Source organism: Carettochelys insculpta, chromosome 1, assembly GCF_033958435.1.
Source record: "Carettochelys insculpta isolate YL-2023 chromosome 1, ASM3395843v1, whole genome shotgun sequence".
Lineage (NCBI taxonomy): Eukaryota > Metazoa > Chordata > Testudines > Carettochelyidae > Carettochelys > Carettochelys insculpta.
This window is the reverse complement of record NC_134137.1, coordinates 67,705,578-67,732,164: the sequence shown is the minus strand read 5'-3', so window position 1 is coordinate 67,732,164 and position 26,587 is coordinate 67,705,578. Positions and strand designations below refer to the sequence as shown.

Sequence of the window (26,587 nt, the reverse complement as noted above, 5' to 3'; positions counted from 1 at the left end):
TAGAATTATAGAACGGTAACACTCTCAGGAGATAATCAAGTCCACTGCCCTGCACTCATGACAGAACCATATACTATCTATACTATCCCTTACAGGTGTTTGTTTAACCCACTCTCAAATAACTCCAGTGGTGGAGATTCTGCAACCTCCCTGGGCAATTAATTCCAGGATTTATTCACCCTGACAGTTAAGCAGTATTTCCTAACGTCCAGCCTAAACCTTCCTGGCTACAATTTAAGCCCATTGCTTTCTGCCCTGTCGTCAGAGGTTCAGGAGAATAATTTTTCTTCCTCCTCCTAGTAACATGCTTTTAGATGCTTGAAAGTTGTTATCATATCCCCTCTCAGTTTCCTAGACTAAACAATCCCATTTCAATCTTTCCTCCTGGGTCCTGTTTTCTAGACCTTTAATCATTTTTGTTGACCTTCTCTGGGCCTTCTCCAGTTTGTCCACATATTTCCTGAAATATGATGCTCAGAACTGGACACAATAGTTTAGTTGAGGCCTAGAGCAGAGCAGTGCAGAGGACAGCAGAAGAATTACTTCTTGTGTCTTGCTTACAATACTCCTGTTGATACATTCTAGAATGATGTTTGCTTTACGTGCAACAGTATCACTGTGTTGACTTATATTTAGCTTGTGGTCTGCTATGACCTTTAGATCCCTACTCTTTCTAGACAGTCATTTCCTATTTTGTACACGGGAAACTGATTGTTCCTTCCTAAGTGTAATACTTCACATCTGTCTTTATTGAATTTCATCCTATTTACCTCAGACCATTTATCCATTTTGTCCAAATCATTTTGGGTTATAATCCTGTCCTCCAAAACACTTGCCAGTCCTCCCAACTTGGTGTCTTCACACAAACGTTGTAAGTGTCCTCTCTGTGTCATTATCTAAATCATTGATGAAGCTATTGAACAGAACTGGTCCCAAACTGATCATCGTGGAAACCCATTCATTATGCCCTTCCAGCATGTCAGTGAACCATTGATAACTACTCTCTGGCTGCTTCTACACTACAGTTGTGTTTTGAAAGAACGTCTTTCAAAAGAGAACATTGAAAGATGCTCTTTTGAAATGGAGCGTCCGTGCACACCAGTGGGGACTGAAGGTTTGGTCCATACTTTCAAAAGGCCCCCAGCACAATTTCGAAAGAGGGCGTCCACACACGCCAGGGCACTCTTTCGAAAGGGCAGGGACAGGAAGCACCAAGGGCAGGGTTGCATGGCGGACGAGCCCTTCTGGGGCCACCGCCTGCCATCCCCTTAAAGGGCCCCCCCATACCTCAGCCTGCACACACTGAGGGCCAGCAACCCTGTCCCCAGGCAGCGCGTGTGTGAGAGAGAGAGAGAGGCATCAGAGGTGGCATCCCGGTCCCCCATGGACCCTGACCAGCAACCCCCCTCCATCTTAGCTGTGGCCAGTGCTCTGGCCACGGTCCTGGCCACCACAGTAGCCACCCTCCTGGATGCCATCTTCAGGGCGCAATGTCCCCAGCCAGTCTCGCAGATCATGTGTTGCTTGTGAAGCTTCCCCACAAGCAGCGACTGGTGGGACTGGCTGGTGCTGTAGGACTGGGGCAATGACCGGTGGCGACAGAACTTCAGGATGACCAAGGGGACATTCCTGGAGCTGTGCCCCTGGCTCGCCCCAGTCCTCCAGCACCAGGACACACACCTGAGTCCAGTGCTCCCCCTGCACAAAAGGGTGGCCATCGCCCTATGGAAGCTGGCCACTCCAGACAGTTACTGATTTGTTGACCACCAGTTTGGGGTGGGCAAAGCCACCGTCGGGGCCATCCTCATCGAGGTAAGCCATGCCCAGCTCACACCTAGACTGCATGCAGGGGGCAGGAGGCAGCCTGGTGATGGGCACCATCAGGAGAAGGGTGGGTATCCCAGGGCCGGGGGTGGGGATGGGGACAGGGATGGACATGGGTGGGCACCCCAGGCAGGGGTGGGGATGGGGACGGGCACCCCGGGGCCAGGGGTGGGGATGGGGACAGGCATGGGTGGGAAAGCCTCACCACACCCCACGGTCACGAGTGCGCCCCCCCACATGCCCTGCAGGTCATCTCGGCGATCAACAAGGTGCTCCTGAGGGAGCTGGTGCGAGTCAGGGACCTGGACGACACTATCCAGGGATTCCGGGAGCTGGGCTTCCCCAACTGCTTCGGGGTTCTGGATGGCACCCACATTGCCATCCAGGCCCTACAGCACAGCTGCGGGGCCTATGTGAACTAAAAGGGCTACCTCTCGGTGGTCCTGCAGGCCCTGGTTGACGCCAACGGCTGGTTCCAGGACATCTATGTGGGCTGGTCCGGCTGCACCCACGATGCGAGAGTCTTCCAAAACTCAGGGCTGGGATATCGTGTAGCTGAGGGGACCTTCATCCCCTGGGAGGAGCTCCCCATTGGGGACACGACAATGCCGCCCTGCATTGTGGCGGACGCGTCCTATCCCCTGCAGGCCTGGCTGATGCGGCCAGACACCGGGCACACCCAGCAAGCGAAGACGTTTTTAACGAGCAGCTGAACCATGCCCAGGACACTGTCGAGCGGGTGTTCGGTTGCCTCAAGGGGCGTTTTAGATGCCTCTGCACCAGGCTGGAGATGGGCCTCCCCAACGTCCCGGCAATGGTCGGGGCCTGCTGCACCCTCCATAACCTGGTGGAGGTGAAATGCAAGCACTATATGCAGAGGTGGGCCATGAGGTGGGGTGTGGGTAGAACAGCCCCCTGCCGCCCTGTGCCACCAGGCCCAGCAGGACAAGGAGTGTGTAAGGGAGGACCTGTGCCAGGCTGCTGAGCAGGGGCTACGATAACCCCCCCGCACACTGCCCCCCACCCGTACCGTGCACACACATGGACACCCACCAGCACACGTGCACGGCGGGACATAGGTAAACGGTAAAAATAAACCATTTATAAGGAAAAACTGTGCCCCTCATTATTCAGGGGGAACTATATACACATATGGGGGGAGGGTGAAGGGAGAGAACTAGACACGTGTGGGGGGGAACTATTTACATGTGTGGGGGGAGGGTGAACGGGGAGCCGGGGTTGGGGGGGCCTCACCCGTCCAGGGGGCTCGATGGCTGGGAGCCCTGTTGGCTGCACCCGCCCCTTCCTCCCTGGGTCAGGGGGCCCCACAGTGGCTGGGCTGGGGCCAGTGGCACAGGGAGGTAGGGGCATGGCTTGGGCGCAGTCCCCATGCCAGTGCCGGGCTTGGCACGGAGGGAGGCGGAGACTGGGAGCTCAGCCTCCACCGAGCCAGCCCTGGCCAGCAGGCTGTGGGCCAGGTGGATGAGGCTGGCTGGGGGGAGGTGGGGAGGGAGCAGGGCCTCCAGGTTGGCCTCCTCAGGGTGGTTTTGTGGGGGGGGCAGGGGGCTGTGGGATTGGGGTGGGGTGGAACCTCTGCGAGGGGAGGATGCATGGGCGAGCGGGGCATGGGGGGTTATTGGGGTGGGTGGGTGTGGGAGTGACCCATGATGGAGTGGCGGCAGGGGCCAGGTGGCCAATTATGACCTGGGTGAGGGCGTTCAAGTTGGACCCCACCTGGTCCCATACCTGCTGCTCCGTGGCAAGCCACTCCTGCATGACGCCTGTCAGCTCCCTGAGGGTGGCCGTGTCCCCTGCCTCCTCCTCCCCGGCCTGGTGGTGCCAGCAGAGGGACCGGCGACAGCCCTGCGCTGTCCCGGACCAAGGCCTAGGCCGCTCCCCCTCGCCCTCTGTGGTGGGACTCCCCAGGCCTGTCGCGGAGCTGGTCCGGCTGCTGGCTGCTGGAGCTGTGGAGACAAAAGGGGAGAGGAACAGGCCATTAGTCCCGGTGAGGAACCCCCTGAACCCACCCCCGCCAGTCCCGCTCACCCCATACCAGCAGTCCTGCAGGGACTGCATCCACGGTTCCCGGTCTGGGTTGCGGGAGCTCTGTGTCTCCTCTGGCTCCCTTGGTCCCACCGCGGCCTGGCAGCCCATGGTACTGTCCGGCCCGCATAGTGCTGGGTGCCACATGTCAGCCCTGTGTGGCTGGGGCGGTGGGGCTGTCTGCCCTGTCTGTGCTCTGGGGCTGATGTCCCTGCAGGTGGGCTGCAGCCACCTCGGGCGGGACTGCACACCCCCTCTCCCCACCCCGTGGCCACCAGCGTGCATGATACATACCTGTGGGTCCCTCCAGGAAATCGGGCAAGGTGCAGTTGGAGGGGGCTGGGCTGGATGGTCCCAACAGGACATTGATGACGAGGGCCCCCTCGCTTGAGCCCTCATCATCGCTGGTGTCCTGGATCCTTGGGGGGCACCTGCAGGTTGCTGGTGGTCCAGGCCAGTCCTCCCCCTTGGTCCCCATCCCCGTCTCCTCCGGCTCAGTTGGGGGGTTGGCGGTGCTGACGTACATGGCCAGGGGTCCCGCCTCCTTGGACCCAAGGAGGTGGTCCAGTTCTAGATAATAGAGGCAGCCGGTGAGCACTGCCCCAACCACCTGGCTGTGTCCTGAGCCCGGCAGTACGCCTGCCGGAGCTCCTTGACCTTGGACCACACCTGGTCTGGGGTCTGTGTGGGATGACCCTGGCCGGTGAGGCCCTTGGCTAGGTGCTCAAAAGCAGGTGTGTTTCAGTGCCGGACCCCTGTCTACTGTGGGACCTCCTCATCTTCCCACAGTGTGAGGAGGTCCTGCAGCTCGGCCTCTGTCCAGGAGGGGCCCCGATGTTTGGGGGGCTGGCTCCCCTCCTGGGAGGACTCCCCCTGCTCCCTGGCCAGCCACTGGGGTGGGCAGGAGTCCCGGCTGCTGGCCATGGTGCCAGAGGTGCTGCGGCTTCCCCTGGGGCGTCGCGGCTGGGAGCTGTGCGGGCAGCAGTGTGGGCTCCATGCTGCCTGCACACTCTCAGCTTCCTGACTGAGGGCTTCTGGCAGCCTGCGTGCTGGGAGGCGGACAGACACAGGAGCCATAGAGCTCCGCTTGTGCTGTGAGTGGCGCTGCCACCTGCCAGCTGATCACGGCCATGGAGAACCCGCTCTTTCAAAAGAGTGGGCCACGGAGCATCTACACTTGCTTTCTTTTGAAACTGTCTTTCAAAAGAGGGCGCTTTTCCCATCCTGGGAGCGGAGGACTGACTTTGAAAGAACGGGGGGTTCTTTTGAAGTTAATTTCGAAAGTGCCATGTCAGTGTAGATGCTCCGCGGCTTCTTTCGAAAGAACTCGGTCTTCCGATCCCAATTTCGAATGTACTTGCTAGTGTAGACGCACCCTCTGAGAACAGTCATCCAACCAGTTATGCACTCACCATATAGTAGCTCCATTTAGGTTGTATTTCCTTAGTTTGTTAACAAGGTTGTCATGTGAGACTGTATCAAATGCCTTACTAAACTCTAGTTATATTACACCTTCCGCTTCCTCTCCCCTATCCATAAGGCTTGCTACCCTGTTAAAGAAAGCTGTCACACTGGTTTAACGTGATTTGTTCTTTACCAATCCAGGCTGCTACTTATCACCTTATTATCGTCTGGATTAGTGGTCTGCAAGCAAAATCACGAGATCAGCCATTTTTTCAAATTCAGTTACAAAATCAATCCTTCAAGATCCGCAATGTATGTGAATAAGAGACAGTCCTTAATAAATAATGTCAAACTGTGCTTTTTATCACCCCTGTTTCAAATAACAGTGCAGGCACACACAATGATTTGTACCAGTTAGAAAGTTAAGTTACCCTCATCTCCAGGCTTTACCCACCCATCCCACAAACTCCCCTATCCCCATGCTTAACTCCTCTGAGCCCCAAACTCCCCCACCCTCCCAGAATTAATTCACCTCAGTGCATAGTTCCGCTGCTTTCGTGAGCTGTATTGTGTGACACCCCACTGTGGTGAATGGGGAGCATCTTAGACATTGTGGACTTAAGCTGACTGGTCTGTAATTCACTGGGTTGTCCTTCTTTCCCTTTTTATAGATGAACACTATATTTGCCCTTGTCCAGTTTTCTGGAATTTGTCTGGTAGTCCATGACTTTTCAAAGATAACAGCTAATGGCTCAAATATTTCACCAGTCAGCTCCTTGAGTATTCTAGGATGTATTTCATCAGGCCCTGGTGACTTCAAGACATCCAACTTGTTTAAGTAACTTTTAACTTATTCTTTCTCTATTTTAGCTTCTGAACCTGTCCCGCTTTCATTGGCAGTGTAGCTCTTTCCACAGCCGACCAATTTTGTAAAGCTGACATCTGCATTATGAGGTAAAAATCACTCTTTCCTGCAGGGCAATGACACTGCACAGAACAGAATCCAAGCAGCTGCTATGGCAAAGTCTTCTGTAGGGAGTGAAGGATGACAATGGGGACAGCCTCAGGAGGTATCATGAAATACATATTGAAGCTCATCTAGTAATTCCTATCCACTACAAGGAGCGTCAAGGACTATTGTTGAAACTCACAGGGTGGTGTAGCAGCCACTGGGGAGCTGCACTGCATTCCTGCACACTGTTCTTCTAGTCTTCCTGTACTTCACCCACTTACTCGGGGTTTCATAAATTAAAAGCATTTTAAGGCCAGGAGGGAACATTACTTCACCTAACTGACTCTTCTGTATTTCATTGGCCATTACATTTCACCAGGTTATGCCATACTGAGCTGAATAATATGTGTTTGGCTAAAGTGTAATTTCCAGAAAGGTATCCAATCTTGAGTTCAAGATGCTGATATGGAGAATGCACCACTTCCCTTGGTAGCTTTTTCCAGTGGTTAATCACCTTCATTGATAAAAATGTGTGCCTGAATTAGAAATATTGCTAATTTAAATTTGTCTGGCTTCAGCTTCTTGCAATTGGTTCTTGTTATTCTTTTCTCCAATTAGTAGAAATCCATTGGGGTATATTGTCCCCATGAAGTTATACTGTAATCGAGTCACCTCTCAAATATTCTTTTTGATATGCACAACAGAGTCCAAATATGCCCCTTAAGTCTCTCCCGAAAAGCCCCACACCCTTTTTTCTGTCCCTTTGTCATTTTTCAACAGCCTTTAAAGTGTGGAAGTTGGAAACAGATGCAATGTTCCTCTATCCGTCTGACGAATCACATATACAGAGCTAACACATTCCTGCCTCTTCTCACTACACTAGTTTACACGTTCTACCCTTACATTAGCCATTTTTGCCACAACATCACATTAGGCTATTATATGCAGGTGCTTGTCCAGTCTGACCCCTAAATCCTTTTCAAAGTTGCTCTCTCCACTCTGTAGGAATGCATTACATTCCTTGCTCCTAGGTGTATAGCAGAGCTGGGCAACCCTCAGTCTGCAGTCTGGATCAGGGTCCCCTCCCCAGCATTTGGCCCATGGTGGGGTGAGAGGTGGGGAACCAGGAGAAAGGGGGGCAGGAAGTATCTCCAGCTCTGTGCACTACTGCTGTTGATCTTCCCCCTCACCAGCTGGGGGAAGAGGCTTACCCACTGTTCTGATTGGCTGAAATTCTGGCCAATCAGAGCCATGTGGGGGCGGGTGCCCAGCAATGGCTGGAGAAAAAGCTCCCTGGAGTGCCTTCTCTGCTGCTGCCACTGTTTCCCCAGCTATGGGAGGGAGTGACAGTGCCCACATGCTGAGGTAAGTACCCCTACCCTCGGTTTGCTCCTGCCCAGGCACCCCCACCCTCTTGCTCTATGCCTCTCACCCAGACTCCCACCCTCAGCCTGTTTCTGCACCCTCCCTCCTGTCCAGACCTTCATCCTCAGCCTTTTTCTGCTCCCTTCCCCCTGCCGAGAGCTCTCACCTCCAGCCTGATCCTGAACCACCCCACTGCTGCCGCCCAACCCACTTATGCACCTTACCTTCCACCCAGATCCCCAACCCCAGCCCACTCTTGCACCCTCCCTCCCTCCCATGCAGACCACAAACACCCACTCCAGCCCCCTCCCTAACCCTCTGTCCCACTCAGACTCCACACCTGCTTCCCAGCATCCCACTCCTGCACACTGAATCCTGAACCCCCCCACCATTTTTGGTTCCACCCCAAGCCCCAGAGGAGTTAATCTGGCTAGGAGGAGCTGTGAACCTCAGTCTCCCGCTTCTCCACCCTTTTGCCTATTGTGCTGCAGTGTGAGGGGAGTGAGGTGTTCTGGTCAGGGGTCACATTATTAAGGATTTTGTGTGTGTGTGTGTGTGTGTGTGTGTGGTTTGTTTTTTTTTTTGCTTCTCACTTGTATGTGCCCCCCCGCTGACTTTTCTGTAGTCAGTGGCTCCCAACCCCAAAAATGTTGCCCACCCCGACGTATAGCTTTGCATTTGTCTGACTGCAAGAAGCTGTCAGCAGAGTGGTTAAATCTATAGTTCCCTTACATGTGGTCTTGGGCAGGGGTGAGTAATCTTTTTACATCCGGCCCCCCTTTTCATCCCTGCAATTAGCAGGAGCCTCCCAATATCTCTAATAAAATCCAAACCAACAGAAATTTAGGAGGCAACAGAGGGCCACTGCAGGGCAGTGGGGATGGACCAGAAATGAAGCTGGCCCTCTGCTGGCAGGGAGACAGGCAGCACAGCACGTGAGCACAGCAGAGCTGTGCACAGAAGCTATAAGGAGGCAGTGAAGGTCCCCCATGGGGGGGGGGGGCAACTGTGCTGTAGCCCCCTTTGAAATTTCACACCCCCCGAAGGTGGCAAGCCCCCCAGTTTTTACACCCTGGTCTAGGGTCCACTAGGTTCTAGATATGACACAAAAGTGAGAGGTTTTAACTTGAAAAATCTAATATGTATGTATTGTTAAACTAGTCACTTGCTCTCCAGAAGGCTAAAAAATTTGGTTTGAAAATGGAATTTATATTAGATTAATATTCTAATCTGGAAAATACTGATGCTTTGCATTTAAAATGTAAACATTTCCATGTGTGGTCCTGATCCTGGAAACGTACACATGCTTAATTTTAAGTACTTAGTATTTGCGAGACAAGAGACTAAATTACATGCAACTAAATGGTCCTCTGGAAAAAAAATAATCTAGGACATGCTCTTACAAACACTTATGGAAGTGAATAACTACACCCCACTGTGTAGCCCTATTGAGTACAACCTAAGAGTTATACAGTTAGCGAATATACAACCCTATGTATCATGTTTGATGTCTTAATATGGGGTTTTTTTCCTGTCATGTCTTGTTCCTGTTTAGACACTAATCTTGCCATGATGCACCACATGGGAGCCGAAGTCCACTATTTGTAGAGAAAAATGTAATCTATTTTTGGTTCTGTATAGCACTTAGCACAATGGGGCCCCAAACCTCTAATATATAAATAATATTCACATACACAAGTATTTGCAGAAACAGACTCCATATTTGCAAATATGGGACCACAGCCAGTCCAGCTTACCCGTATGTACTGGCCCAATAACTTACTTCTGTGAGATAACTTAAATTCAACAACTGACAGAAATAAGCACTAGTGCAGCAGCAGGTGTTTTAAGATCAGGATAATTTCAGGTAATGTCACCAATGTATTTGAATGTTAATGAAACAGATACCTAAATATCCAGTTTCAATACACATTACTGAAAAGATATTTAAATATTTGTAAATGGTCTCTTCCCCCTTTCCTCCTCCTGCTGTCCTATCTAGCTGATGTGTCAATTTTATTTCAGTTTTTCTATCTTTCTTTTAAATTCTCTTTGTCTCAGTTATCATTTATCAGGATTTTCCAGATCTTAAGAAGCACCTAATCATCAAATAATAAATTATACTGTTTGTCTTTAAGGTGCTACAGAACTGCTTTTTTGTTTTGTGAAGTATTTGTAACTGAGTTAGTCAGTTGTCTACAATCAAAGGCAATAAGTTAAAGAGTGCTATCTCACAGTTAGGGTGGTATGGTGCTAATGGCAGCATTTGGCCTGATAGGTAATATTTCCAATAAATGTCACAGAAAATAATCTGCAAATTCCTGTAAAATATTTCCTGTAGAGTAAGGCATTATTTAACATGAAGCATGGGTGGCAGATTCTGACTATAAGAGCCTGCAAAATTTTATGCAGTGCTTAATTTCCCGTATAGTGAATAGTCTTACTGAAATCAACGGGACTCCTTCCAGTGTGTGAAATTAAGGATATGAGTAAGTTTTTGTAGAAATGGGGCCTAAATTATGCTTTCCATTTTGTTTTGTTCTTGTAACATATTAAAGATTTCTTAGATTCCTTTCTAGAAACCTTAGTGGAACTGTGGATGGAATATACATTTCTTTGTCTTATCTCAAATACACACTGGTGAAACACTGGCAGTGTGTCAAAGAGTTTGAGCTCCAGACAAGAGACTAATAAGAGTGACAGTAAACAAAACATGCAGATGGAGAGAACAACAGAAATATGTCATTAGGGAGGTGGACACTGGAAGTAACTGGAAGCCTCTTGTTGCAGATGTGTAAAATTTCAGACACTGGAGAGGAAAACAAAAGATACTAGTGGTGTCCTATTATTTATAGGGTGGCAGCACTTGGGTGCTCCAATCATGGGCCAGGATGTCAGGGACCTAGGAATCAAACAACTTAAAAGACAAGGTTTACACTGAGACAATGCAACAATAATCTTCTCACTTACAACAACGTAGTCTCTTACTATTAAACCCAATTCCAAGCACTGTTTCATATCTCAGAAAGACAGGAAAAACAAAAAACCTTCATGAAATCCACCAGTGACTTTGTTATTGCTAATTGATATTACATTGAAAGGGCTCAGACTCTAGAGATGGTTGATAGTGTGGACCAGCGTTTCCCCCAACTAATATGACTACATAACACTTGTATACTTGGAATATTTGATTGAACACATACGTGCTGGTTGGGAAGGGTGGAGGATTTCATACCGAAATATTGCCACGCGCAATGCTCAAGAGTTGATTTAAAAGAATTAGTTTTTTTAGATGTCTTTTATTTGACAAAGAACAAAAAATAAGGAGAAAATCATCTGATTGAACAACTAATATCCTTCGTTTAGGGGGACAGTTAGCAACCCCATAACTAAGTATAAAAGTTAAGTACAAACCCAAAACAAAACATCAATATAACAGCGGAAAGAAGAATGGCAAATGGTGTTCTTTGTACAAAAATAGAAAGGACAATATTGTTCAAAACAATATTCTTCAAAGCTTTAAAAACATTTTTATGAAAAAGAAATGCAAAACAACTTGGGCATGGAAATATTTTTAATTGTGTTTTTATAAATTTGTTACTTTTACAGAAAGCTACAGGAAAATAAAAATAAGCAGTGCTTTTTTTTGTTCCAGTACTCAATACCGGCATCTCGGCAGCCCCAGTCATGAGATTGAGTGCAGTTAGGGAGCAGCAAGCCAGCGGCGAGCTAGCTGAATACCAGCTTTATTTAAAAAAAAAAAAAAAGTCACTGAAAATAAGTAACATTTGACAATTTTTAATGGGTGTTTTTTTTCACCTTTTGGTCACAAATCTGCTAAATATTGGGAACAAAGCTGTAGCATTGGATCTTCATATCAGGTGCAGCATTATGTGATTTCTCTGAACGCAGCTTGTGCCGAAACAATCTGAATCAACTCTGATTTGGCATGAGGTAGATACTAATTATACTATTATGAATGTGATACATATTAATATACCTACAATATAAATACTATTTAAGCACCTTAGTATTTTGATTCACACGATTTCATATTTAATATTTTAGTAGGAAAAATATCTATTCACATTGTACAGAACATAGTTTGGGAAACACTGGTGTAGCTCCTTAGGATATGTCTATATTACACTATAAAAATATAACATGAATATTGTGATTTGAATGTGATTTAAAAAAAATCTATTTATTTATACCCTCATAAACCCTACTGTGTACGGTGTATCAGTATAAAGGTATTTTATGCTGGATCAGATTATTCTGCTTCCTGAATCAGAACAAGTTATATCTATATAAAGTACTTTTATTCTGGTTCACAAAGGAAGGCTGCAGCTTTGAAGCTGAAAAACTTTCTAATGCATATAAGCCCACAGCTAGTGTTTATCATATTGGGCATGCTGGATCCCACTTCCACTCAGATTACTGAATCTATCTTCACTACAACAAAGGAGTTTTTGTTGTAATCTATAGGTAGCTATTTTTTTGTAAAATCCTAGTGGAGACAAAGGGCAGAGTATTTTTACTTCAATGTAGCTAGTTGAGATCAACACTACAGGAGTCCCCTCTTGGGTCTACTTCCACTAGTTACGTGGAGAACTACATGTGCCTTGTTACAGAACCATAGGGGTAGAAGAGACCTCAGGAGGTATCTAGTCCAACACCTCCCCTGCCTCAGCCCAAAGCAGGACCAATCCCCAACTAAATCATCTCAGCCAGGATTTAAACATCTCTAGGGATGCTCAACACCTAATAACTTATTTTGTTAGTCTTTAAAGTGCTACTTGACTGCTTTTTTTGTTTTGATAGTATATAGACTAGCACAGCTTTCTCTCTGTTACTGTCTCTAGGGGTGGAGCTTCCACCACCTCTCCAGGCAGCGCACTCCAGTGCTTCACCACCCTCCTGGTGAGATGGTACTAGGAGGATGCTGAGTCCTGGGCAGCATCCCTGCAGCCAGTCTGCCCTAGGAACGAGGTCTGCCCTGGGCTTTGACATCCAGATTAAAAAGTTTGGTGGTGCACTAAAGAAACAGCCATTGACTTCCATGGGACCAGAGCAGATCTCCTCCCAGCTATAGGCTGAAAGCAGTAATGACAAACACCAGCAGCCCGGCTTCCCAGCGCTCAGCATCCCCCCGGGGAAACTCCCACAGCTAACCCCTGCCGGTCCTCCGCCGCCTTAGCGGGACGGGACGGGACGGGACGGGCCGGCCCGGGGGCGTGTTGTGTTGGCCGGGCGGGGGCATGCCCGCGTCCCCCCCGCCTGCAATGCCAGGCGCGCCCCAGCTCAGGCGCCCGCCGCCCTTCGGCCGGAGTAGGTCCCTTTTCACAGCCCAGGAGCGCGGACTCTTGCCCCGACGCACCGCGCGGGGCCCAGCTCTGAGGGGATCGCTGCCCCCCGCTCGAGGCAGCGCCCTGGCCCGGCCCGACCCGGGGCGAGCGTGTCCCGCCACGGTGTGTCCCCTCAGGCGGGCGCCGGTAGCGCGACCGGGGCGCCAGGGGGAGGCGGCGGAAGATGGCGGCCGGGCGGGCCGCTCCTCCAGCGCGGGCTGCGGGCTCCTCCTCGGCTGCTCCCGGCCGCCGCCTCCTCCCCCTGCACCGCCTCCTGCCCGGGGAGGGGAGCGGCCGCGGCAGCCCGGGTCGAGCCGAACCCGTGTGCTCTCTCTCGGCAGGAGTCCGGGAAGATGGCCGGGGCCGAGGCGGGGAGGAGCGGCGGCGGCGGCGGCGGGCTCCAGCACCAGCCCCAGCCCCCGGCGGCGGCGGCGGGCGACGAGTCTTCGGACAGCGAGGGGGAGCACGAGGGGCCCCAGAAGCTCATCCGGAAAGTGTCCACCTCGGGCCAGATCCGCAGCAAGGTAAGAGCCGGGGCGGGGAGAGCTTGTGCCGGCTGCAGCCCCAACCCCAGCCCTGCACGGCGCGCCGCTGCCTGGGGTCTCCTGCCTCCCGCCCCCGCCAGCGGCGGCGCTCGCCTTTGGCCCCGCCTGCAAAGCTCCGGCCCGGGCAGCATCCGTCCAGCCAGCGCCGCCGGGGCTTTCTCCAGCCTCTCTCCGCTCCGTGCCCCTCGGGCCCCCGCGCCGGCTCCGGGGCGTGTCCCGGCTCGTGGGGACCTCCCTGGCCCCCGGCACTCGCTCTTTCCCTGCAGCCAAGCCCACAGGGGCACGGACGATTCCTCTGGGAAAGCGGGAGGGCCCCGGAGGAAGCGTGATTTCCGTTGGAAGTCCACGCGGGTGGGAAGAGAGGAAGAAGCGTCGTATCTGTGCCTCCGGTGCGGCGTGAATGCTTCAAAACAGCTGTCACAGATAGGGTGAGCCAGCGGCCAGAAGGCTTCCCCTGCGAGGCAGAGTGGTGAAGTCCCCGAGGTGGCAGCTGCTTACCTTACTTTGCCAGTGCAGGGACTTCACGCCTTTCCTGGAGGGCTAAGATTGCTCTCCAGGCATTACATAACGGCTTGGTCTACCCTATAGCGATGGGTTGCAGAAGTTGCTGTCAGAAGAGACGGACAAAACTTCTGTGGCCGGATTGTGGCCACACACAAAAGTGGATAGCTCTGTCAACAGAGAGTAGCCAGCTGCTCTTGACAGAACAGGTAACATGGAGCACAACAGACAGGGCTGCCCGGTGACCCAGAAGACCTGGTCTGTCAACAGAGGCCCCACCCAGAGCATCCACGTGGCTTTTTCATCCACATATTCTGTTGAGAAAGGCATTCTGTTTCATGGGGGAGAGACAGAAAGCTGTCAACAAAAGGTCTGTTGACAGCATGTTGACAGAATGCATTTTTAGTGTGGACGCTCCATGGATTTTGTTGACAAAACCCTCTATTGTAGACATAGCCTGTGAATGCTAAATAATTTCCCATTCAGAAAGCTCTCAAAACACTTGATAGGCTATGGAGCTGATCCTGCAATTAAATCTGACAAACTCTGTGCCTGCCCAGCGTTAAAGTTAAAGTTTCTATGGCTGTAGTGAGGACATTGTACTACTGAGCATTTATAGATTCAATCTGGAGGGTCAAAATGACTGCAGGCCCACGCAAGTCCCACTGCAGATTTATCGTGTATGCAACAGGTTGTTATCTCTCCATAAGACTCCTTATTATCAGTAGCTCAGTAAAAAAAATCTAAATTTCACTTAACTTTTTACTAAAGTGCAGCCTCCTGGAAGGCCAAAGCACTAACTAGTCGGCAGCATAGAGAAACAGTATACAACACTTTAGGGTAGGAAGAAATCTTACTCAGAAGTTCTCTGCTAAGAAGGTAGGGTGCCATTCTCTTTGGTTCCCAGAAGTCAACTGTGCTGTTACAAATCTGTACTTTCTGTGTTGTGGGAAATTCTTAAATCGTTATTCAGTTTGCTTCTGCAAATATTGCATATTTTTTTAAACTTAAAGCCATCCAAAAATTTTCAGCCTTCACATCTCATGTATATGAATATTTTCAAAATATTTTAAAAAGTAACAGTGTGACATTTCATATGAGTGTGAAGTGTGTTTGTAATATTCAAACATCTCTGAAAAGATTTATAAGTACAACCCCGTGTGGAGTATATAAATGTGATAGAATCACTTTTGTGAAAAATAAATCACACAAGTCTCGTATTGTCTTGCATGCTAAAGCCACACCTAACTAATTGACATGTACCTTGCATCTTTTGTTCCATTTTTTTATGTGAATCAGATTTGTATAGATAAAATTAACTGCTTATGTTACCTTTGTGTAGTGTGCATTTAGGAAATCTGGGGGATTCTTGCTTTATCTTTACAACTCAGCGATGATATGAAAACCAGAATATAAATAACTCTCTACGTAATTGAGTGATATACTTTTGTTGGAGAAAAGAGTTGTAATAAATACTTCACTGCACTTTATAACTTGTGATGCATCATTTAAAAGTAGCTATATTTAGACAGACAACTCCCATTTAGTTTAAGGGTGTTGTATGTTTGCTATTGTAGTGGTGGGTGATCCATGGTTACATGAAACCACTGGAGTAAAGAACACCAAGGAAGTGCTCTTTGACTCAGCTAGTCCCTTTCATTCAAATTAGATTTAAGATTCACTTACTGAGTCTATTTGTAGGCTAAGGTTTCAATTAAACAGATTGGATTCCCCTGACAGCTAAGAATAGACTTTTGAAAGAGAACCAGAGAGGTATACTACATTCTTGCTCAAGTTGTGGGGAAGTATAGTTTAACATTGTGCTATTTTTCTCAGGTAGTTGTTTACATAGATACTAGAAACATTTCTGCTGCTTTTATTGATTCCTTAGCTCAGAATGCAAAAGCTTCTACTGGTAATTGTTTCTGTTTTAGTTTAAGATAACTTTATTTTTAAAAGTTTTGGTACAATTCATCATTGGTGAAAATTGCCGTATGGTGGTTCTCTGCAGATGGAATCATTCAGTATTGGATTTTTAAAAAATTTTTGTATCATAGCATTAATCAAATATGTGTATGTTAATAAGACTGCTTGCCTTACTCCTTTTATAAACATGTACTTTGTCATTTCTAAAACTGGTAGTGCTCAAAGTGAGCTGCTAAACTTCAGCTCTTCTCCTGAATTAAAGACAGAAAAGTTTGTTTACTTGACTAAATAAAAATGAGATGGGAAATAAAAGAAAGAAAACTATGTTTAAAGACCTCATTGCCCTGCTCCTCAACTAAGATTTCTGTTGCAAAGTTGAAGACTGAAAATATTCTTGGAGAAAGCATCCTTTTTTTTTAAAACATGGAAGCTGTTGGCTTAAGCACATTGCTGTTTTCGAGGGCCAGAGTTACTGCAGGAGGTTATACAATGCAAGTTACAGCAAGTTATACAGCAGGTTATACAATGCAAGTTACAGTTGGGACCCTCCTTCCAGAGGGTGATGTTGTATCCTCTCGTGCCGAGGATACTTCTCCGGGGGAGGGAGCGCCAGCTGTTAGGAAGAAGCAGGTTTTAGTAGTGGGGGATTCGATCATTAGAAATATAGATAGTTGGGTTTGTGATGACCGGGAGAACCGTATGGTGACTTGCCTGCCTGGTGCGAAGGTTGCGGATCTCTCGAGGCATCTAGACAGACTTATGGGCAGTGCTGGGGAGGAGCCGGTCGTCGTGGTACATGTTGGTACCAATGACATAGGGAAGGGTAGAAGAGATGTTCTGGAGGCCAAATTTAGGTTACTAGGAAAGAGACTGAAATCCAGAACATCTTTGGTGGCATTCTCTGAAATGCTTCCAGTTCCACGCGCAGGGCCAGATAGACAGGCAGAACTTCAGAGTCTCAATGCGTGGATGAGACGATGGTGTAGGGAAGAGGGGTTTAGATTTATTAGGAACTGGGGACACTTTTGGGGTAGGGGGAGCCTATACAGGAAGGATGGGCTCCACCTAAATCAAGGTGGATCCAGACTGCTGGCATTAAACATTAAAAAGGACATAGAGCAGTTTTTAAACTAAGAGGTGGGGGAAAGCCGATTGGTGCGGGGGAGCACCTGGATCGGACGGAGACTTCTCTTACACGAGGCTCCATAGACAGGGATTCCCTAGAAGTTAGTCAGATAGGGAACGTGGGAAATAATATATGGGCAAGATCAGATGTGAAACAATCGTGCATAAAAAAATCCACCACGTCTGTGAAAGGCGGACATATAAATAGTGGTAGTTTTCTAACATGCTTTTACACTAATGCTAGGAGTCTGTCTAATAAGATGGGTGAACTGGAGTACCTCATATCAAAGGAGGAAGTTGACATAATAGGCATCTCAGAAACATGGTGGAATGAGGACAATCAGTGGGACACTATCATACCGGGATATAAATTATATCGGAAAGACAGAACAGGTCGTGCGGGTGGCGGAGTGGTACTATATGTGAAGGATAATATAGAATCAAATGAAGTAAAAATCCTAAAGGAATCAAAATGTTCCATAGAATCATTATGGATAACAATTCATTCCTCTAATATGAATATGGCATTAGGAATATATTACCGACCACCTAACCAGGACAGTGATAGTGATGCTGAAATGTTAAGGGAGATTAGAGAGGCTATCAAAATAAAAAACACAGTAATAATAGGAGATTTCAATTATCCCCATATTGATTGGGTGCATGTCACCTCAGGACGGGATTCAGAGATTAAATTTCTTGATGCCTTAAATGACTGCTTCTTGGAGCAGCTAGTACAGGAACCCACAAGGGGAGAGTCGATTCTCGATCTAGTCTTGACTGGAACGCAGGATCTGGTCCAAGAGGTAACTGTTACTGGACCGCTTGGAAATAGTGACCACAATATAATAACTTTTAATATTCCTGTGTTGGGAAGAACACCGCAGCGGTCAAACACTCTGGCATTTAATTTCAAAAAGGGGAATTACACTAAAATGAGGAAGCTAGTTAAACAGAAACTAAAAGGTAGAGTAATTAAACTAAAATCCCTGGAAGCTGCATGGAAACTGTTTAAAGACACCATACTAGAGGCCCAACTTAAATGTATACCCCAAATAAAAAAACACAGTAAGAGACCTAACAAAGAACCACCATGGCTAAACAGCCATGTTAAAAAGGCAGTGAGAGAGAAAAGGGCAGCTTTTAAAAAGTGGAAGTCAAATCCTAGTGAGGAAAATAGAAAGGAACATAAACACTCCCAAATTAACTGTCATAATGTAGTAAGAAAAGCCAAAAAAGAGTTTGAGGAACAGCTAGCCAAAAATTCAAAAAACAATAGTAAAATGTTTTTTAAATACATTAGAAGCAGGAAGCCTGCTAAAAAAGCAGTGGGGCCCTTGGATGATAAAGATATAAAAGGAGCGATCAAGGAAGACAGTGCCATTGCGGAGCGATTAAATGATTTCTTTGCTTCAGTCTTCACGGCTGAAGATGTTACAGAGGTTCCTAAATCTGAGCCAGCCTTTTTAGGCGACAAATCTGAGGAACTCACTCAGATTGAAGTGACATTAGAGGAGGTTTTGGAATTAATTGATAAGCTGAATAGTAACAAGTCTCCAGGACCAGATGGCATTCACCCAAGGGTTCTGAAAGAACTCAAATGTGAAATTGCGGAGTTATTAACAGTGGTTTGTAACCTATCCTTTAAATCCACTTTGGTACCAAATGACTGGAAGACGGCCAATATAACACCAATATTTAAAAAAGGCTCTAGAGGAGATCCTGGCAATTATAGACCGATAAGTTTAACATCAGTACCAGGTAAATTAGTAGAAACACTAGTAAAGAGTAAAATTGCAAGGCACATAGAAGAGCACGAATTGTTGGGCAAAAGTCAGCATGGTTTCTGCAGAGGGAAGTCGTGTCTGTCTAATCTATTAGAATTCTTTGAAGGGGTTAATAAACATGCGGACAAGGGGCACCCAGTGGACATAATATACCTAGATTTCCAGAAAGCCTTTGACACGGTCCCACACCAAAGGCTTTTATGTAAATTAGGTGGTCATGGGATAGGAGGAAAGGTCCTTTCATGGATCGGGAATTGGTTAAAAGACAGAAAACAAAGGGTTGGAATAAATGGTAAATTTTCACAATGGAGGGGGGTAACTAGTGGTGTTCCCCAGGGCTCAGTCCTGGGACCGATCCTGTTCAACTTGTTCATCAATGATCTAGAAAATGAGGTAAGCAGTGAGGTGGCAAAGTTTGCAGATGACACCAAGTTGTTCAGGACAGTCAAAAGCAAAAGGGATTGTGAAGAACTACAAAAAGATCTCAGCAAACTGAGTGATTGGGCAGCAAAATGGCAAATGAAATTTAATGTGGGTAAGTGTAAGGTAATGCATGTTGGAAAAAATAACCCAAATTACACGTACTACATGATGGGGTCAAATTTAGCTACGACAGATCAGGAAAGGGATCTTGGAGTTATAGTGGATAGTTCTCTGAAGACATCCACGCAGTGTGCAGCGGCAGTTAGTAAGGCAAATAGGATGTTAGGAATTATTAAAAAAGGGATCGATAATAAGACAAAAGATATCATACTTCCCCTATATAAAACTATGGTACGCCCACATCTCGAGTACTGCGTGCAGATGTGGTCTCCTCACCTCAAAAAAGATATATTGGCATTAGAAAAGGTTCAGAAAAGGGCGACTAAGATGATTAGGGGCTTGGAACGGGTCCCATATGGGGAGAGGCTAGAGAGACTGGGACTTTTCAGTTTGGAAAAGAGGCGATTGAGGGGCGATATGATAGCGGTATATAAAATCATGAATGGTGTGGAGAAAGTGAATATAGAAAAATTATTTACCTTTTCCCATAATACAAGAACTAGGGGACACCAAATGAAATTGATGGGTAGTAGGTTCAAAACTAATAAAAGGAAATTTTTCTTCACACAGCGCACAGTCAACCTGTGGAACTCCTTGCCCGAGGAGGCTGTGAAGGCCAGGACTCTATTAGGGTTTAAAAAAGAGCTTGATAAATTTTTGCAGGTCAGGTCCATAAATGGCTATTAGCCAGGGATAAAGTATGGTGCCCTAGCCTTCATAACAAGGGCAGGAGATGGATGGCAGGAGATAAATCACTTGTCTTCTGTTCTCCTTCTCTGGGGCACCTGGCATTGGCCACCGTCGGCAGATGGGATGCTGGGCTTGATGGACCTTTGGTCTGACCCAGTATGGCCATTCTTATGTTCTTATGTTCTTATTTGGGCATATTTGCAGAATGAATGACGAATGAAAAATCAAGACCCTGGTGGTATTGAGCATAATGGATGGTTCAAATCGGAGAAGCAGACCCCACAAATAATGCGAAGATGATATAGTAGATTGGTGCGGAACTAGTCTGCAGAAGCTAAGCCACCCTGCACTGGACAGTGAAAGATGGAAGGAAATAGTGAGAGCAGCATCAGACGCCAGCAGGCACTGAGACCCTGGTTGTTGATGTTGATGATGATGATGAGTGCCAGAGTATCATCTGGAGGAAGAGAGAGATTATAAGGTATCCAGAACCCAAGCTTAGTGCTTTTGTAAGTTATAATTAGCAACTTTACACCTTACTCTGGAACCTGCTGCCTCCTGTGGTACACAGGTATAATATACTCTCTGAAGAAAATGCCACTAAATAAACAGTTTGCTATATTCTGCGCCATCTGAAGTTTGAGAAGACTTCAGCTGCAGCCCTAAATAGAGGGCATTACAATAAATCCGTAAATTACGTAAGTTCTCCCACTCTTTTCCTTATTGTGAATGAGGAAGCACACATCTAATATTTAATCACTCGGATAACCTATAAGTATCTCATTTTCATGAGGGCTGTTGAGAAACAGCAGTTATACAATTTTATAGCTGCGTGTGCAGTACTGTACCAACAGTATTATATAAGACAGTTAAACTAAAATAACAGAAGACACTCTTCAGTCCAAAGGCCAAATTCTGATCTTATTTACATTTAGCTTATTTCAGTGCTTTTCAAGGGGATGATAGTTCAAAAGTTTCCTCAAAGTAGACAGTGTGTACTTAGACAGAAAGGCAGCTTAGTCCAGCCTTATGGAACAGCAGTTCCAAAAGTCTGCCTATTGTAGTCAGTATGGGTCTAACAGCTACTTTAAAATTTACAGCTGGGTTTAGTAAAGAGCACAGTACCGTCTAGGACCGTGGTATCCAACCAGTTCTCAAGCAGTAGTTGCTATAGTAAGGTGGCAAATCTGACTTTAATATAGTTATCTCTCCACATATGTTACTGTTGTCATATGTTACAAGATCATGTTCTCTACTATAGTGGCTTCTGCTGAACTAGCCGCATTATTCTGAAAATACATTTATTGTTCAAGCCAACTAGCCACATTCAACTGGGCAAATAGCCACATGTAGTTAGTGTGTTGGACTCTACAGGTCACTAAGAAAACTACATTTTGTCTTGTTTCAGCTCTTAGGAATTGAAGCCTGTTTTAAGAAGAGAGGTATCAGTTTAGAGCCGATATATTTTTTAAAAGTTTGCTTGTCTCAGGGAAATGGTCCCTGAGCACTTGGAAGCAAATTAGATAGATTAGTGTACAGTAAGGTCTCAGAGTAAGCAAACTCAGTGTGCGTGACCCCACTTTTACACGTCTGACCCTGACCCCACTCCCTGGCCCGGTTTAAACCACCTGCAAGTAGGTCTGGTTCAAGCCGCCCCTTCCGCCCCGCGCGACTCCAGCGCAACAAGCCGCCCTCCCCCACCAGGCACGGCTCCGGTGTGATACCCTCTGCTCACAAGCTGCTGCCCACCCGCCTGCCCCATGTGGCTCCTGCATGACCCCCATGCCAGCTCACAAGCCACCCCCACCCACCCCATGTGGCTCCGGTGTGACCCCTCCCCCAGCTCACAAGCTGCCCACCCTGCAGGGCTCTGGTGCGACCCACCTGCTGGCTCACAAGCTGCCCACCTGCCTCCCTTCCCCACGATGTGTGGCTGTGGTGCAACCCGCACTGCCAGCTCGCCACCCAGGCACGGCTCTGGTTCCGGCTCAACTGCCCCCCCCCACAGCCCAGCTCACCACCCGCACTCAACTCCACCTCTCACCCCCCTACAGCCCTAACCCACCCCAGGTTTAGCCCACCCCCCTCCTGCCTCCCACAGTCCCAACCCACCACCAGGCTTAACCTTCCCCAACTGCCTCCCCAACCCAGGACTTACCTTTCTGTTGCTTCCCTGTCTGCAGAACATGTGTTCTGCCGGGTAAAAAGCCAGACCCCAAACTGCGCGTAATCTGGGTTTAAGTGAGGGTGCATGGGACAGAACCCTTGTGTACTCTGAGACCTTACTGTAGTTATAGGTCCTGCTCCCCCCTCTCCAAATGAGTATCGAGAATTGCTCTTCCATAATTCACTTTGCAGCCTACTTTGATTCATGGTTAGCCATGGCAATGTTCTGCTGAATATAAGCTCGCTTGCTCCTGGGTTATTTTTCTAGCCTATGGTTTATTGTGGGATGAAGCTGATGTGCTCCAGGGAAGTGAAGGCAACTGCAGAAATAAAAATTTCGTCAAATAAATAAACTTATGTGAACTGTCTCATCCCTTTCCCCAACACCAAATATTTTGCTTCTTCTTTTATATAAGTGTTGTCGAACTAACTCAAGTAGATGTTCTGAATTTGGGATATGTTAAATTAGCAAAAATTATATGGCATTAATGTTAGACTTCATTAAATATTGTTTTCTCTTCTGTAATATGGTTTGGCCAGGGTTTGACAGGGACAGAGAGTTAGAGAGGGAGTTCTTCAGGTAAAGGAGAAGCAAATACAGGACTTTTAAGTAAGAGTCTCTCTGGGTGTGTGTTGTGTTTGGGGCTTTCTGGCTGTAGCTGTGGTGTTTTTCTGCTCTGTGGGGTGTGTGTGTGTGTGTGTTTTTCCTGCCCTCCCCTGCCCCCCGCGGAGGGTGGACTGGGACTGGCAGCTGGAAACTGTTGGCTTGTAAATAAGCTTAATATCTAGAAGCCTCTGTTGATTGGCTGAGCCTCGGTAAAGGGAGGGACTTTGAGGCAGTTCAAGGCTTTATAAAGTAGTGTCCAAGCGAACAGGTGAGCTTACGAACAGGGGACTGCAAACAGGGAGTTTAGAGAGGGGTTTTGGAAGGGGCCAGGGAGCCTTGCCTTTCTTTTAAATCTCTGTTCTAGGATGGCAGGCATGGATAGCGACAGGTCTGCTATTGTTACCTGCTTGGGATGCGCCATGTTTGTCTTCCTCCCCAAGGAAAGAAGGGGTTTTGTCTGCACTAAGTGCAAGCTGGTCTCCATTTTAGAAGAAAAAATCGGAGGGCTGGAGGCTCAAGTGTCGACCCTATGCTCAGTCAGGGAGGATGAAGATTTCCTTGACAGAAGGGAGCGTTTAATCTTGCAAGCACAGCAGGCGGAAGAACTGGGGAGGGTGGTAAGGGATGAAGCAGAGAACTGGTAGCATGTAACTTCTAGACGAAAAAGAAGGCTGGTACATGAGTCCCCCATTGATATAGAGATAAGTAATCGCTTTCAGGCTCTCTTCACCAGTTCTGCGGTGGTGAGTGCTTTGGAAGGAGTCTCACGGAAAAAATCGGAAGGGAACTGCTTCTGCTGCAAGACATGGGATATGTAGTCCTAGGGGTGGGGGTTCAATGACCACCACCCCCATAAGAAAAAGACAGGTGGTGGTGGTTGGGGACTCCCTCCTAAGAGGGACTGAACCATCCATCTGCCAACCAGACCTGGAATCTCGTGAGGTGTGCTATTTGCTGGGAGCTCAAATTCAGGATGTGACTGAGAGCCTTACAGAACTGCTCAAGCCTTCAGAATACTACCCCTTCCTACTTCTGCATGTGGGAACTAATGATATGGCCAAGAATGACCTTGAGCGGGTTACTGCAGATTATGTGGCGCTGGGAAGAAGTGTTAAAGAATTTGGAGTGCAAGTGGTGTTTTCGTCCATCCTTCCTGTTGAAGGGAAAGGGCTAGGTAGGGACTGTCAAATTGAGGAAGTAAATGCATGGTTATGCAGGTGGTGTCGGAGAGAGGGCTTTGGATTCTTCGATCATGGGACGCTGTTCTGGGCACAAGGATTATTGGGAAGAGATGGGGTCCACCTAACTAAGAGAAGAAGGAGCATTTTTGCAAGTAGGCTTGCAAACTTAGTGAGGAGGGCCTTAAACTAGGTTTGCTGGGGGACGGTGACCAAAAGCCTGAGGGGAGAAAGGAACTTGGAGGCCAGGAAGAAATGCAAAGAGGAATGCACAACAAAAGTGGACCGGTTCGAGTCAAGAAGGTGTGGAGATCGACTGGTTATCTAAGGTGTTTGTACACCAATGCCAGAAGCCTGGGTAACAGGCAGGAGAAATTAGAAGCCCTGGCCCACTCCAAGAACTGTGACTTGATTGGGATAACAGAGACTTGGTGGGATGACTCGCATGACTGGAGCGCTGTCATGAAAGGGTATAAACTGTTCAGGAAGAATAGGCAAGGGAGAAAAGGAGGAGGAGTTTCACTGTATGTAAGAGAGCACTATGATTGCTTGGAACTCCAGCACATAGAAGCCGTGTCTACACGTGCATGCTACTTCGAAGTAGTGGCACTAACTTCGAAATAGCGCCCGTCACGGCTACACGTGTTGGGCGCTATTTCGATGTTAACATCGACGTTAAGCGGTGAGACGTCGAAGCCGCTAACCCCATGAGGGGATAGGAATAGCGCCCTACTTCGACGTTCAACGTCGAAGTAGGGACCGTGTAGTCATTGCGCGTCCCGCAACATCGAAATTGCAGGGTCCTCCATGGTGGCCATCAGCTGAGGGGTTGAGAGACGCTCTCTCTCCAGCCCCTGCGGGGCTCTATGGTCACCGTGTGCAGCAGCCCTTAGCCCAGGGCTTCTGGGTGCTGCTGCCGCAGCAGGGGATCCATGCTGCATGCACAGGGTCTGCAACCAGTTGTCGGCTCTGTGGATCTTGTGTTGTTTAGTGCAACTGTGTCTGGGAGGGGCCCTTTAAGGGAGCGGCTTGCTGTTGAGTCCGCCCTGTGACCCTGTCTGCAGCTGTGCCTGGCACCCTTTTTTCGATGTGTGCTACTGAGGCGTGTAGACGTTCCCTCGCTGTGCCTATTTCGATGTGGTGCTGCGCAACGTCGATGTTGAACATCGACGTTGCCAGCCCTGGAGGACGTGTAGACGTTATTCATCGAAATAGCCTGTTTCGATGTCACTACATCGAAATGATGTAGCGTTCACATGTAGACGTAGCCGGAGAGAGAAAAGCCTGTTGAGAAACTATGGGTCAAACTTAGTGGTGTAGGCAGCACTGGAGATGTGATGGCTGGTGTCTGCTACAGGCCACCAAATCAAGATGATGAGGTAGGTGAGGCTTTTTTTGGACAACTGAGAGAAGTTTCCTGATCGCAGGCTCTCGTTATCATAGGGGAACTTTAATTACCCTGACATCTGTTGGAAGACCAATACGGCAGTACACAAGCAGTCCAGGAGGTTTTTGGAGAATGCTGGGGATCACTTCTTGGTACAAGTGCTGAGGGACCCGACCAGAGGTCGTGCGTGGCTCAACCTGCTGTTTACAAACCGGGAGGAGCTAATAGGGAAGGTAGAGGTGGGTGACAGCCTGGGAAGCAGTGATCATGAGATGGTAGACTTCAGGATCCTGACCAAAGGAAGGAAAGAGAGCAGTAAATTACACACCTTGGACTTCAGAAAAGCAGACTTTGACTCCTTCAGGAACCTGATGTGCAGAATCCCCTGGGATGCTACCATGAAGGGAAAAGGAGTCCAGGAAAACTGGCGGTATTTTATAGAAGCCCTATTGAAGGCACAGAAAGAAACCATCCCGATGTGCAGCAAGAGAAGTAAATATGATAGGAGACCAGACTGGCTTACTTGGGAAATCCTTGGAAAACTTAGGCACAAAAAGGGAGCTTACAAAAAGTGGAAACTTGAACAGATGTCTAGGGAGGGATATAAGTGTACAGCTTGAGAATGTAAGGCAGTTATCAGGAAGGCAAAAGCACAACTGGAATTGCGACTCACGAGGAATGTGAAGGATAACAAGAAAAATTTCTGCAGGCATATTAGCAAGAAGAACGTGATCAGAGAGGGCGTGGGGTCCCTACTGGATGAGGGAGGTAACCCAGTGACAGATGACAAAGGGAAAGCTGAAGTACTTAATGCTTTCTTTGCGTCTGTCTTCACAGACAAGGACAACTCCTAGACTAATGCGATAAGTGATGCACTGTGGGATGAAGGTGAACAGCCTTTGGTGGGGAAAGAACAGGTTAGGAGCTATCTAAAAAGCTAAACTTACATAAATCCATGGGCCTGGACCTAATTCATCCAAGGGTTCTGAGGGAGTTGGCGTATGTCATTGATGAGCCCTTGGCCATCATTTTTGAAAAGTCGTGGCGATTGTGAGAGATCCCAGATGATTGGAAGAAGGCAAATGTCATGCCCATCTTTAAAAAAGGGAAGAAGGATGATCCAGGGAACTATAGGCCAGTCAGTCATATATCAGTCCCTGGAAAAATCATGGAGGGTCTCCTCAAGGAAGTCATTT

The 26,587-nt window shown here is 47.8% G+C and overlaps 1 protein-coding gene across 2 annotated transcripts in view; it reads left to right on the top strand.

Moving 5' to 3' along the window:
• DGKH (diacylglycerol kinase eta) overlaps positions 1-26,587 on the top strand; it is a 297,736-nt gene that overhangs the window by 5,595 nt on the left and 265,554 nt on the right. For both annotated transcript variants that reach the window (XM_074988416.1, XM_074988410.1), the window contains exon 2: positions 13,278-13,460. In XM_074988416.1, the coding sequence (XP_074844517.1) occupies positions 13,278-13,460 (183 nt within the window). The remainder of the gene's footprint in view (positions 1-13,277; positions 13,461-26,587) is intronic.